We start from the raw sequence: 14,160 nt of genomic DNA on the forward strand, positions 1-14,160 counted from the left end.
ATTTTGACTGCAAGTATTGTGGTTAATGCAGACATGAATCCTTGCAAAAACGTTTCAGTTTTGTTGCCAGAAAATAAGGGGAAAAACCCTATTATTACATTTTGGTACTGGCAAAGGAGGTCTAATGATACAGTCATATAATGTTGAACACGTAGGCTTTCGCGACCGATACCCATGAGGCTTTTTTGGGTTCGATCGCGTAAATATAAATGGGTCGTTAAACCCACCAATAATAGGTGGTGCATTTTCTGAGATTAACCAAATCTCATTGAAGCGTTAATGCCTACATCAACCCCCCTCTGGTCTTCGCATCGGATAGGCCCACAATAACACCATCACTCACCCAGGTTTAAAACCTCCTCAGTGTGCCGGGAAAGGTCCTAGCAAGGATTATTCAACATCGCCTTGCCAGGCACGCTGAGGAGAGGTTTGCGGAGCCCCAATGTAGTTTCAGGAAAGGGCGGTCCTGCACAGATGCCATATTTTCTATCCGTCTGCTACAGCAGAGGTGTAGGGAATTCAAAGAAGACCTACATCTCTGCTTTATTGACCTGGTCAAGGCCTATGATACCATCAGTAGGCCTGGGCTCTGGGTTGTTCTTTGTGCTTTCGAATTCCCTGGCCCTCTGCTCACGATCATTAAGGACCTTCATGATGGTGAGCGTGCCTGTTCAGTGTTGTATATGGGGGTGTTATGAAAATTGATGAAAATAATGAAAATTTAATGAAATTTGCGTAATTTATCCGAAATTATGTTAATTCGTGTAATTATGTGCATCAATTATGCTGATTCGAGAGATAATCGTATTACTTTATGCGAGTGGGTGTGGTTATAATGCAGGTCGTTATGATAATTAGGTCCAGCCTCCGTGACGAGGATTGTGTTATGAATTGGAATAACGCAATTAATCGCATGCAGTTCCGTAGGTGTTGTGAGCATGAATGAGAGAGTCGGTTCGACTCTGCTATTTAATTCCGTATTATCGATAAGGATACGATTACTCTCGATTGAACATTATGAATTATGTGTTATGGATTATGTGCAGTGATAGGTCCCCTCAAGGTTCATAATCTCATTCGCAGAACAATTTTATGCAGAATTTCAGGAAGAATCACACACAACTTTTATGCTTTAATCAATTATATTTTCTAGCTAAACTTTAATTTTTTAATAATATGAGAACTCTCAAATATCGGGATTTCAACACAGCATTAACATGGTACACATCACGATTGCGTTGTTTCACTTCGATAACGGCACCTGTGGTTAATTCCCGACGCGTAACACAATCAATCGGTTGTTGAGAGAGAGATTAAAACATGCAAACTATTCTATCAAAACCTTAACCGTATAATATGTAAATTCGTGTTTAAACATTGCCCACACAGTACCACATCCATTCATCGACCTTCAAGTCAATTCTTATCACATTGTTAACAGTAGGACGATTGGTTATTAAGCAACTCAATGACAGCAGTATTTTTCGTTATGAATTGATTTTTAATGCACCACCTTGGAGTGGCAATCCTTCTTGATTATCCCGATATGCGTATCGTATGTCTTCTTTATCACTGGTTCAAATCTTTGCGTAAATGCCGAGGTTAGCATCTCTTGTGTCCAAAATGTGTTTCCTGTGTGTTGCGGCGCGGGAGTGAGGGGGAGAGTGTGGGGGAGGGGGGGGCATACGAACGGCTTTGTCACAGTTTCTGTCCACCGCTGGCTGGATGAGTCAGCACGACGCTCGCCGTCGTCGCACGATGATGGGTGTCGAGTGCGGGCCCGCTGCCATCTCAGCGCTGGTGCTGATGGCGCGCGCTCTCTCTCCTTGAAGATGCGCGAACGCGCCCGTGCTGGTTCGCTGACAGCCGTTCTCTCCACTGCTGGATGAGCTGCACCGGCGCGCGCTCTTTCTGTGGAGCTGCTGACACTTTGTTGGCGGCTGGCCAAGCTTTTTCTTCTGTTGAGTGAGTTGAGTCGCACTGCGTGTTTTTCAGCAACGCGCGCGACGTTTCGCCCCCAGGTGCTGAGGTCTTCTTCAGGAAATGTACGTGAAACATTTTCAGCACAAACTCAACGATACAGCGAAAACCTACACAGCGGTGTCAATTCCGAGGTCTTTTAAACAGCCTCCTGCCCTTTGGGAAATATGATCTATCTACTTTGCTGGCTACATCCGACGATTTGACAAATGAAGGGACAACCTTAATTGTCGCTTTTTTGCCTATTTTACAAGCAAAACATCGAATACGGCAAATGACACTGGCGTGCACAATGGCCCGCCCTTGTAAATTTATGTTACAAAGACTTTAATGCCAGTTGCAAATTTCCTAAAGAAATTACTGGGTGGTTTGTAAAATTGATCGGTCAACTCCACGCAAAACTGTTCCGGTGGTGAGCAAACTGACTGTTCAACCTGACCACAGAGCTATGTTAACCTGAGGAGGCTGCCCTTACTCGGTGCTTAATTTAGGCCTAGTTTTACCGAGTTTTTTTTATTCCAGTGGGTGCAGAACATTGATGCGGCTGGCTCCTACTCCGTGGATCCCGCCATACAACTCCTCCATTGCTTGAATGTTTTGGGTTTAGCAGAAATGCCTTTTGCCCAGCCATGCGAAGGCACGGTAATGAGAATTAATGAGGATTGAGACAGGGCCTGCGTTCATGTGTGCTGGGACTGCTAACCTGTGCAATATCCTGGGGGAATCCCAGTGTTATGACAGCCCGTGAATTATGGCGTGTCCTATAATGCGACCTGACGTTTGTATGGCCAGGACATATTAAATGCCTTGAAAACAGCTGATTCACAGATGCATTCTGCAGCGGTGCGCCAGTGATCGTGATTCTTATCTAAAAGTAAAAAAAAACGTAATCAAACCTCAACATATTTGTCATTAACATTGCTTTTGAAATAAAAAGTATATAATTGGTGATGTTTTTGGGCAATGTCCATTCTTTATAATACGTAAACAGAGAGGCCACACAGAGAGAGAGTGAATCAGGGTTGGAGACTACACTTGACACCATCGGGCCGAATGAGAATCAAATTTTAAAAAATCGTAAAACAATGTGGGAAGACTGTCATCCAACAGTCGATTGACAAAGGGGTGTACATTATTTTTTCATTAATAATGTATCGGCTTCACCGTGTCTCTTATTGATGACTGGTTTATTGTTTGTGGCCTCTGATTATATGACACAGTCCATACCAACCATTACGCTTAATTGTAAATCGTGTTTGCGTAGAAAGGAGGTTGCCTTTAGCAGAAAATCAGTCTCTTTCTCGAAGTAGATGTGGCATTTTCTTGTTATAACACTTAGATAAAAACTAAAATCTCCATCTCAATAAGATGAAAATTAAGATTATAGTCATTTACATTCAAAATGTGAACAAGGTGTCCACTATTGATATATAACGATGGAGAACCATTAATGATGTGAAATGCGAAAAAAAATGCTTGAATATTTTTTACAACACTGACCTTTCACCGTGCGATGATAAAGTCAATCCGTGATTAACAGAAAAAGTGGTGGTGGTGGCAGCAGGTTGTTTCATTGGGACATTGCTTTGCATTTGCCCAAGCACCGGATCGGCTACTAACTTGACATCTTGGGTTTGACTCTGACTGGCCAGATGAGATTAAAGTAAGTTGCCAAGGCTCGCGAGTTTGTTATTTCAGTTCTGTTACCAATGACTACAAAATCTAATTATGAAAAAAATATCTTATCCATTTTAGTCTAAATGCAACCCATCGAGCTGCCCATTTCTGCCCATGATTAGAAGATCAAGGACTTAACAAACTGTGAATGTAGTGAGGTGCAAACAATATCACTGATGACTGCCCCAATACAACAATTGTATTCTGGTGGAACAAGCAGACTCCACACAGCTACCACCTCGGATGGAATGCCATGGCTTACAACGCTAAACATACATTTGTTGTCCTGTTGCTTTATTCTAACGCGAAATGAAAGAAGAATCCTGTGTATGTGAACAGAGTCCATGTGAACCACTTGCTCATCTGCAAAGTGTCAAATTGCTGTCAGACAGATCCCTCAAATGTGTCAACGGATGTTTGTGTCACTTATGGACAATATTATGACATGAAATTTGATTTTAATGATGCAAGGCTGCAATAAACAAATACTGATTTGATACTTTTATGAAAATTAGGAAATTTATATTTTTTTACAAATGGCAAAAATTTAAAGGACAATGTACCAATTTACATTAAAAAAAAACTACAATTAATAAAAAGTCTGCCAGGGTAGCATTAACCCCCCCTCCCTCTCGTCATTGCACCTGATTGGCTCACAAGTGATGACATCACATCTATCCCCACCTCTATTTAAGACCGAAACAGGAGGAGGATTCCACCAACAACTCTCTGTTGTCACGTAAACAAAACGTGCCAATTAGTTACTGGTTCAGCACACCCAGTGTGTTGGAGAGTAAATCCGCAACGACGTTTACAAATTTGAGTACCGTGACGTTTCATCGGTAATTATATCAGCATCATAAGGCAACGGTCAGAGTTGTGGAGAAATCCTCCCGCCTCGGTCTTAAATAAAGGGGATAAATCTGATGGAGTCACTTGCGAGCCAATCACGTGCGAAGGTCATAAGGGGGGCGTGGTGGAGGGTTAATGCGTGCATATAAATTACAATGGGTATCCATTACCGATTGAGTTATTCATAGGGTAATCAACACACATTATCTACAATACAGGTTTTTTAACTTAGATAAAATTGGCACGTTCTGTTTACGTGACAAACCTTATAATTGGCCGTATCGGGTGGCGGCCGGTTTAACGACACCACATTTATATTTACGCGAACTAACCCAAACAACAAAAACACCTGTGCTATGGATGATATTGGTCATGAAAGCCTCCAACGCGTTAAACTAACGCACATCATGCCACGCACACCACGCCTGTATGACTAAACGAGCCCCTTCGTGCCGGGAGACGGCGGATGACCACCGCACCGGTACGGACCGTGTGCGCGCAAGATGATGTGTGTGTGCGTGGGTCGATGTGGACCGCGACAGGGGAGGAGGCCACGGAGGAGGGTGAGATTGCCAGGGTGGCGAGGGATTACTATGCTGGGCTTTTTAGCGAGGGCGTGGTAGATAACGAGGCTGTGCGGGATCTACTGGAAGGAGGCCCCGCTCTGGAGGTCTCGGATAGCGAGCGTCTAGACAGCCCCGTCGCTCTGACCGAGCTCACCAACGCAGAGAATGGCCTTGCGACTGGCAGGGCCCCGGGGTTGGATGGTTTGCCGGTAGAGTTTTATAAAGTCTTCTGGAATGAGATTGCCCCCCACCTGCTCGAGATGCTGGAAGAGAGCCTGCGAGAGGGAGAATTCCCGCTGAGCTGTAGGAGGGCCGTGATCACGCTGCTGCCCAAGAAGGGGGACTTGAGGCGCATTGAGAACTGGCGGCCCATCTCCCTTTTGTGCGTAGACTACAAGATCTTCGCCAAGGTCGCGGCGAATTGGCTCAAAGCGGTTGTGGGGAAACTGGTTGGCCCTGAACAGACGTATTGCATCCCTGGCCGGTGCATTTACGACAACATCAGCACGGTCAGGGATGTAATATCTCTCGCTGATTTTCATGGCAAGGAATCAGGCCTCCTCTTTATGGACTTAGAAAAGGCCTTTGATAGAGTTGACCGCACGTACCTGGGGAAGCTGCTCACCTCTCTGGGTTTCGGACAATTTTTTTGCGCATATGTGAAGCTCCTGTATGAGGGCACGTATAGTCTGGTAAAGACAAATCAGTGGCTCGGTCCCCCCTTCCCTGTGACGAGAGGGATCAGGCAGGGGTGCCCGCTCTCAGGGCTCCTCTACGCCCTGAGCGTTGAGCCGCTGGTGCGCAGGCTGAAGGAAGTTTTGCCTGGGCTCGAGGTTCCAGGCCCGGGGAACGTCGCTATAAAGGTGTCGGCCTATGCAGATGACGTGTGCGTGGTGGTCAGCGACGCACGAGACCTCTCAACGCTCTGCAGGGCTGTGGCGACATTCGAACGAGCGTCCGGCGCCAAAGTCAACTGGGAGAAAAGCGAGGCCCTCTGCCTGGGAGCGCGGGGCGTCGTGCGCTCTGTGCTCCTCCCAGGGGGAGTCACGTGGCAGGACGAGGGTGTGCGGTACCTGGGGGTTCACCTGGGCAGACCGCGGGCAGTTGAACGAAACTGGACTGAGTTGAAAGAAGCATTTGAGGCCAAGCTGTCGGCATGGACGAAGCTGACCCCACTACTGTCCTTCAGGGGGCGGGTGCTGGTGGGAAACAACCTGGCGGCGTCTGTTTTATGGCACCGGGCTAAAGTCCTTCAGCCCCCTGACTGGTTGCTCCGGGGGACGGGCCGCTCGCTCGTCCACTTCATCTGGTGCGGTAAGCACTGGATGAAGCCGGGCGTGCTGCCCGAGTACCATCGGAGCTTACTGGACGCGTGCCGGAGTCTTGCGTGGGACAGGGCGAAGCCGCGGGATGGCCTCGCATAGTTCCTGCGGGAGCCTCTGTTCTTTAATCGACTTTTTGCAGGGATTAGGGAGGAGAAGACGCTCGCCCTCTGCTTCACCGGGGCGGGGGTGCGGAGGGTGGGCGACCTCGTGAAGTGCCGCGACCGCCGCCCGGCGTGGAAAACCGCGGCGGAGGTGAGCGGTGCCGCGGGACTCCGCACCGTGCTCGCGGGGGAGAAGTTGCTGCGGGAGGCGCTCAAAGTAATGCGGGGGCTGTGCTTAGCGCTGGATGCGCCGGAAGACCGTGGCACCGAGGGACCCCCCACCCCGACCCCCCCCACCCACCCCCCCCACCCACCTCTACCCCCCCCACCCTCCCCCCCCCGCCCTTCCCGGGGCTCCTCCTCTCCTGCGCGCAGCCCCCCAGGCGCTGCGATGCCGGAAAGCTGCTGCGGCTCGATCAATGCAAGGACGTGGCCCTCGAGAGCACTCGAAGAAGGTGCTCTATGAATGCTGTGTGAAAGCGCTCCACTGCACGGAGCTGGCGGATGCGCCGGACATCAAATGGAGGGCTCATTTCCCCCCCATGACCGAGGCCCACCCCCAGTGGGAGTGTTTTTACAAGTCCCCCGTAACGAAGCGCTGCGGAGACCTCCAATGGAGGCTCGCGCACTGGACGCTGCCCTCTGCCACGTGGCTCAGCAAGGTCACCCCCGGGGCGTCGGACCTGTGTGAGTTCTGCGGCGCGGTCGAGGACCTGGCTCACCAATATCTGAAATGCCCACGGCTCGGCCCGCTGTTTCAGCTCCTGGGAACGTTTTTTGTGAAACTGGGGGTCCCCTTCTACAGGAGCCGTTTTGTCTGCGGGGTGCCTTACCTGACAAGCAGGCGGCACCACTTGGCGAGCTTTGCCATCGCGCAGGCGAAAATGGCTATCTACAAGACACGCAAAAAGAAATTGCAGGGTGTCGCCGACGGCAGCTGCTCCGCGGTGGCGGTGCTGCGTGGACTTCTTAAAGCGCGCATTCGGTTGGAGTATGAATATCACGACGCCTCCGCCGAGGGCGCGCTGGCCGGCTTCCTCGAGCGGTGGGGGGCTGGCCAGGCCCTGTGTACCGTCACGGACGGCACGCTGACTTTTACTTTTTGAACGCTCCTGGTGCCCGCCCGCACGTCGTGCGAGCCGAGGCTCCTTCTAGCGGCGTGGGGCGAGCGTGGACTTGCGAGGCATTTTTTTTGAGGATTTTGTTTTTTTTATTTTCTGTTGCGTACGCGGGGATGAGCGGAGGTTCCGGTGCAACTCTCGCCTCATCCGCGCTATGAAGCCTGTGCTTGTGTGCACCAGTTGTGCCATCGGTCGTGCGCGCGTTGACGCGCTTGACCGGTGTCGTTGTCATTTTTGCTGTTTTTAGCTGGGATTACCCCCCCCCCCCCCCCCCCCATAAGCCTGGCGCGGATGACGCCCGGTCGCGCGCGTCGTTTGAGAAGGGGTTTTTTTCCCGTGTACGGGATGCTGTAGGTGACGGCGTGTGTGCCGCCGCCCAGTGTCGTTTTTTTGTTTTTTTTCCCATCACCGTTGCTGCCTGGACTATGGTCCGATGCACTGTGGCTCCACTGCAATAGCAGGTGGAAGCCTGAATAAAGGCAGTCAAAAGTCAAGTCTCTCTCCACTCTCTCTCTCCACTCTCTCTCTCCACTCTCTCTCTCTCCACTCTCTCTCTCCACTCTCTCTCCACTCTCTCTCTCTCCACTCTCTCTCCACTCTCTCTCCACTCTCTCTCTCCACTCTCTCTCCACTCTCTCTCTCTCCACTCTCTCTCCACTCTCTCCACTCTCTCTCCACTCTCTCTCTCCACACTCTCTCTCCACTCTCTCTCTCCACTCTCTCTCCACTCTCTCTCCACTCTCTCTCTCCACTCTCTCTCCACTCTCTCTCTCCACACTCTCTCTCCACTCTCTCTCCACTCTCTCTCTCTCCACTCTCTCGGCCGAGTCTGTGCCACTTGTGGTTCTGAGTGTCACACGCTTGGGATCCTTCTTGCCCTCCTCTGCGGTTCTGTGTGTGACCGACGACGTGTGTGGAGAGCTGAAGGGTAGCGGTTAGCGCTACGCTGCACCACGATCCTGGCGACCCAAGTTCGATTCCCACTCACGTCCAACACCGGTGACGATTATCTGAACCGGTCCAGGGCCTCCCCTAGGTCCACTCCGCCTCAAATGAGTACCTGGTGCGGTGTGTAAACATCGCCACTAGGGAGACAAAGGCGGCTGGGCGTGGTGTTGGCCACCCACCCCCTTCGTGTACCGTGCCGGCCTTATAGGAGCTCGCTAACAGCACTTGCCCCTACAGTCTGTTAAGGCTACACTGAGGGATCTTTGTCTGTGCGCGGCACGGTGAGTGTGTGCAGCGAGTGTCTCTGCTGGGCGTATCAGAAGGCAACGAAAATAAGGACAACTTGGCAGTCACACAGACACAGTGACACACATGCAGAGACACAGACACACACGCAGAGACACAGACACACACGCAGAGACATAGACACACACGCAGAGACAGACACACAGACACACACGCAGAGACACATAGACACACACAGAGACACATAGACACAGAGACACATAGACACACACGTAGAGACATAGACACACACGCAACCACAGACACACATGCAGAGACAGACACACACAGAGACACATAGACACACACGCAGAGACAGACACACGCAGAGACATACACACACGCAGAGACAGACACACATGCAGAGACACAGACACACCGATACAGACACACACACACACACACGCCGAGACAGACAACAACAACCGCCATTGGCCACTAAGTGGCTTTGACGTCACCACGACGCTTGTGCCAGGCAATGTGCACCCTGAGGCCACGTGAAGTGTCGAACGCCCGCTGGCAGGAGGTCACGGGGCAGACCCAGGTGCCACAGGTCGACTGACTGAGATGACTGAGATGATTGGCTGATGCACCACCTGTGCCCCCTACTGTGGCAACCTGCTGTGCTTTAGCCACCCGGCGCTCCGCTCGTTGTTGTGAGCGTCGCTCCTCCGCCCTCCGTTGTTGAGTAGTGGTCTAGACACACAGACATCACACACAGACATCACACACACACACACAAGACACACACACAGACATCACACACACATTACACACACAGACATCGCACACACACACACAAGACACACACACAGACAACACACACACACAAGACACACACAAGACACACACAGATATCACACACAGACATCACACACAGACATCACACACACACAAGACACACAGACATCACACACAGACATCACACACAAGACACACACAGACATCACACACACACACACAAGACACACGCAGACATCACACACACACACAAGATACACACAGACATCACACACACACACAAGACACACAGACATCACACACAGACATCACACACACACACCACACAAGACACACACAGACATCACACACAGACATCACACACACAGACATCACAAACACACAAGACACACACAGACATCACACAGACATCACACACACACAAGACACACACAGACATCACACACACACACAGACATCACACACACAAGACACCACACACAAGACACACACACAGACATCACACACACACAGACATCACACACACAGACATCACACACACACACAAGACACCACACACAAGACACACAGACATCACACACACACAGACATCACACACACACAAGACACACACACAGACATCACACACACACACAGACATCACACACACACACACAGACATCACACACACACAAGACACCACACACAAGACACACACACAGACATCACACACACACAGACATCACACACACACAAGACACCACACACAAGACACACACACACATCACACACACACAGACATCACACACACACACATCACACACACAAGACACACACACAGACATCACACACACACACACAGACATCACACACACACACAAGACACACACACAGACATCACACACACAAGACACACTTGACACACACACAGACATCACACACAGACATCACACAGACACACAAGACACACACAGACATCACACACACACACATGACACACACACAGACATCACACACATCACACACACAAGACACACACACAGACATCACACACACACACATGACACACACACAGACATCACACACACATGACACACACACAGACATCACACACACACAAGACACACACAGACATCACACACACACAAGACACACACAGACATCACACACACACAACGACCCCCCGTACAGACTGTAGGGGGAGACCGCCTTTGTCTCCCCCAGTGGTGATGTTTACTACACACCACTACACCAGGTACTCATTTGAGGCTGAGTCGACCTAGGGGAGGCCCAGGACCGGTTCAGAGAATCGTCGCCGGCGGTGGCTGTGGGAGGGAATAGAACTCAGACCGCCCGGTTCGTAGCACGGCGTAGCGCTAACCACTACACTACCGCTCCCCACATACACACACAGACACACACACACATCACACACAGAGACACACATCACACACAGACACACACAGAGACACACACACAAAGACACAACACACATCACACACAGAGACACACACATCACACACAGAGAGACACACAGAGACACACACACATCACACATACAGACACAACAACAACCGCCATTCGCCACTAAGTGGCGGTGACGTCACCACGACGCTTGTGCCAGGCTATGTGCACCGTGAGGCCACGTGAAGTGTCGAACGCCCGCTGGCAGGAGGTCACTGGGCAGACCCAGGTGCCACGGGTCGACTGACTGAGATGACTGGCTGATGCACCACCTGTGCCCCCTACTGTGCCAACCTGCTGTGCTTTAGCCACCCGGCGCTCCGCTCGTTGTTGTGAGCGTCACTCCTCCGCCCTCCGTTGTTGTTGGAGGGCGCCTGCCTCCAACTGCCCAGTAGCATCCTTCACGAGCCTCCTCCACAGAGGCCGATCTTGACACCGCTGGTACCAGTCATCGGCAAGTCCACTCAGCTCCACGTCCTCCTGTACCACATCACTCCATCTCTTCTCTAGCCCGTGCCGCGCCCGCTTAGCCCCCTCAATCCGGCCAAACAAAAGCTGTTTCGGCATGCGGTGGCTGGGCATGCGGGCTACATGACCCAGCCATCGCAGCCTTGCCTGCCGGAGGAGCTCACCGATGGGACCCTGCCCAGATCTTTCAAGGATTTGTGAGCTCCTCACACAATCCAGTCTGGTTAAACCCAGGATGGATCGTAGGCAGGCCAGCCTAAATGTTTCTAACCGGCGAAGATGTTCCATTAGGGGGGTCCACGTTTCGCAAGCGTAGAGAAGGGAGGGAATGACCATGGCCGAGAAGACCTGAAGCTTAGTGCGGAGCGACAGACCAGGTAGCTTCCACACAGCGTTACGCAACCGATGAAAAGATATTGCCGCTCGACTGATTCGGAGTGAGACCTCTGCTGTTAAACTGGAGCCAGTCATAAGCACACTGCCCAGGTATGGGAAACTCTCCATCTCTCCACAACTGCCCCATCACCGATCGGGAGTTGTGGGGGTGGAGTGTCCGATGGTACAAAATACCCAGGCAGGTGCTTAGTTTTGGTGGGGCTGATGGTAAGGCCCCACCTCTTAGTGGCACGCTACAGTCTCAGCAGCAGCGTCTCCAACTCCTCCTCTGACTGAGCAGCTATTACCAAATCATCAGCATACATAACGTGGTTGAGCAATAGGGAGCCATCCCTTGACCGCACCCGGGCATCGATCAGCCTCCCATTATATCTGTACCATATGGAGATTCCCCCGGTACAGCTATTGAAGGCTTCACGAACTACGTGGTCAAAATAGATGTTAAATAATGTGGGAGCCAGAGGACATCCCTGTCGCACCCCAAGGTGTACAGGGAATGGTTCTGACTCCCGGCCACGTAGTTTTACCCGGGCCCGCTCACCATCATGAAGGTCCTTAATGATCGTGAGCAGAGGGTAAGGTACTCCAAAAGCACGAAGAACGACCCAGAGCCCAGGCCTACTGATGGTATCATAGGCCTTGACCAGGTCAATAAAGCAGAGATGTAGGTCTTGTTGGAATTCCCTACATCTCTGCTGTAGCAGACGGGCAGAAAATATGGCATCTGTGCAGGACCGCCCTATCCTGAAACCGCATTGGGGCTCCGCAAGCCTCTCCTCAGCGTGCCTGGCAAGGCGATGCTGAATAATCCTTGCCAGGACCTTTCCCGGCACACTGAGGAGTGAGATGCCCCTGTAGTTGTTACAGTCTGTGCAGTCCCCCTTCTTAAAAAGGGGGACCACCAGGGCATCCTTCCAATCCTGCGGAACCCGTCCAGTGGTCCAGACTGTTGTTATGATGTCATATAGGGCAGTCTGTGCACAAACGCCACCCTCCCTCAGCATTTCGCTTGGGAGATAATCTCTGCCCGCTGCCTTTCCTGGTCTCAGACTCCGGATCGCCTTCAGTACTTCCTCAACAGATGGCACCTCAGCCAGCCACTCACAGGGGGTGACTTCTTCCAATATTTGAGGCACTGCAGCCTCAGCAGGGTCATCCTCACTTTGTGCCACGGTGTTTTCCTGGCTGTGGGATTTTCCCTCCCCCAGGACCTCACAGAAATGCTCAGCAAATCTGCAAAGCTGTTCCTGGGGTCGGAGATTGGATCACCGTTTTTTCCCCTAATGATGGTAATAGGTGTGGCGCTGCAGGTTACTTTTTTGATGGAGTTAAATAGAGATTTGTGATCACGGGCCACTGAGGCAGACTCCATCTCCTCAGCAACCCGCGACCACCACCCATCCTTGCAGCGCCTCACGGCTCTCCGAACCTCCGAGCGAAGGCTGCGGTAAGCCTCCTCATTCTCTGACGTGGGATTCTGTAGCCGATGGCAGTGGGCCTGCCGCGTACCCAAAGCAGCCATTGCAGCTGCATGAGTCACAGTCCTAAACCTCGCCCATTTACCCTCGACATCAGGAGGAGTCGGGGATGATGCCAATCCCAGCCGCAAGCGATGATGAAATTCTCGCTTGCAACTTTCATCAGATAACTGAGACCAGGCCACTTTAGGTCGGAATGGGGTCCTGGGCATACACCCACCATCGGAGTGGAAGAATGGCAGGCGCATCTTACAGATGACTAGTCGATGGTCAGAGGGCAGATCAGCTCCACGGTAGGTCCTGGTGTCAAGGACATGGGCTCGCATCCGCTGGTTCGTCACTATGTAGTCCAGCAGATGTTCTTGCTTGGACCCGGCATGCATCCATGATGTTGTGTGGATGCGCCGATGCCGGAACAGCGTGTTGGTAATTACAAGCCCATGGGCTGCACAAAAATCTAGCAGCCTCCTACCGTTGTTATTGAGCTGATCTGGCCCATGCCCTCCAATCACTCCAGACCAGGTGCCAGTATCATGACCAACTCGGGCATTGAAGTCACCCAACATGATGACTCTATCCCGAGGGGCCACTTCAGCCAGCACCTGTGACAGGCGGTCATAGAAGGCATCTGACTCATCGGCTTTGCCTGCATCCCTCCATGGATGTTCATCTTCGGTGGGGGCATAAGTAACCACGACCACCATTCCTCGCCTCCGGTTGATGGGAAGGCGAGCCCAAAGTAGCCTGGGGCTTACAGCTTCCCACACCTCACCGCCACG

General features: G+C 51.5%; 1 protein-coding gene across 1 annotated transcript in view; it reads right to left on the reverse strand.

Moving 5' to 3' along the window:
- Nucleotides 1–8,045: 8,045 nt before the first annotated feature.
- Nucleotides 8,046–14,160, reverse strand: part of LOC142912139 (uncharacterized) — a 41,805-nt gene continuing 35,690 nt past the window's right edge. Inside the window, exon 4 of the mRNA XM_076060457.1 lies at nucleotides 8,046–8,071. Within this exon, the coding sequence (XP_075916572.1) occupies nucleotides 8,046–8,071 (26 nt within the window). The remainder of the gene's footprint in view (nucleotides 8,072–14,160) is intronic.

Source organism: Petromyzon marinus, unplaced genomic scaffold (assembly GCF_048934315.1).
Source record: "Petromyzon marinus isolate PM22_M1 ecotype Great Lakes invasive population unplaced genomic scaffold, UKy_Petmar_22M1.pri1.0 PM_G_Scaffold_19, whole genome shotgun sequence".
NCBI lineage: Eukaryota > Metazoa > Chordata > Hyperoartia > Petromyzontiformes > Petromyzontidae > Petromyzon > Petromyzon marinus.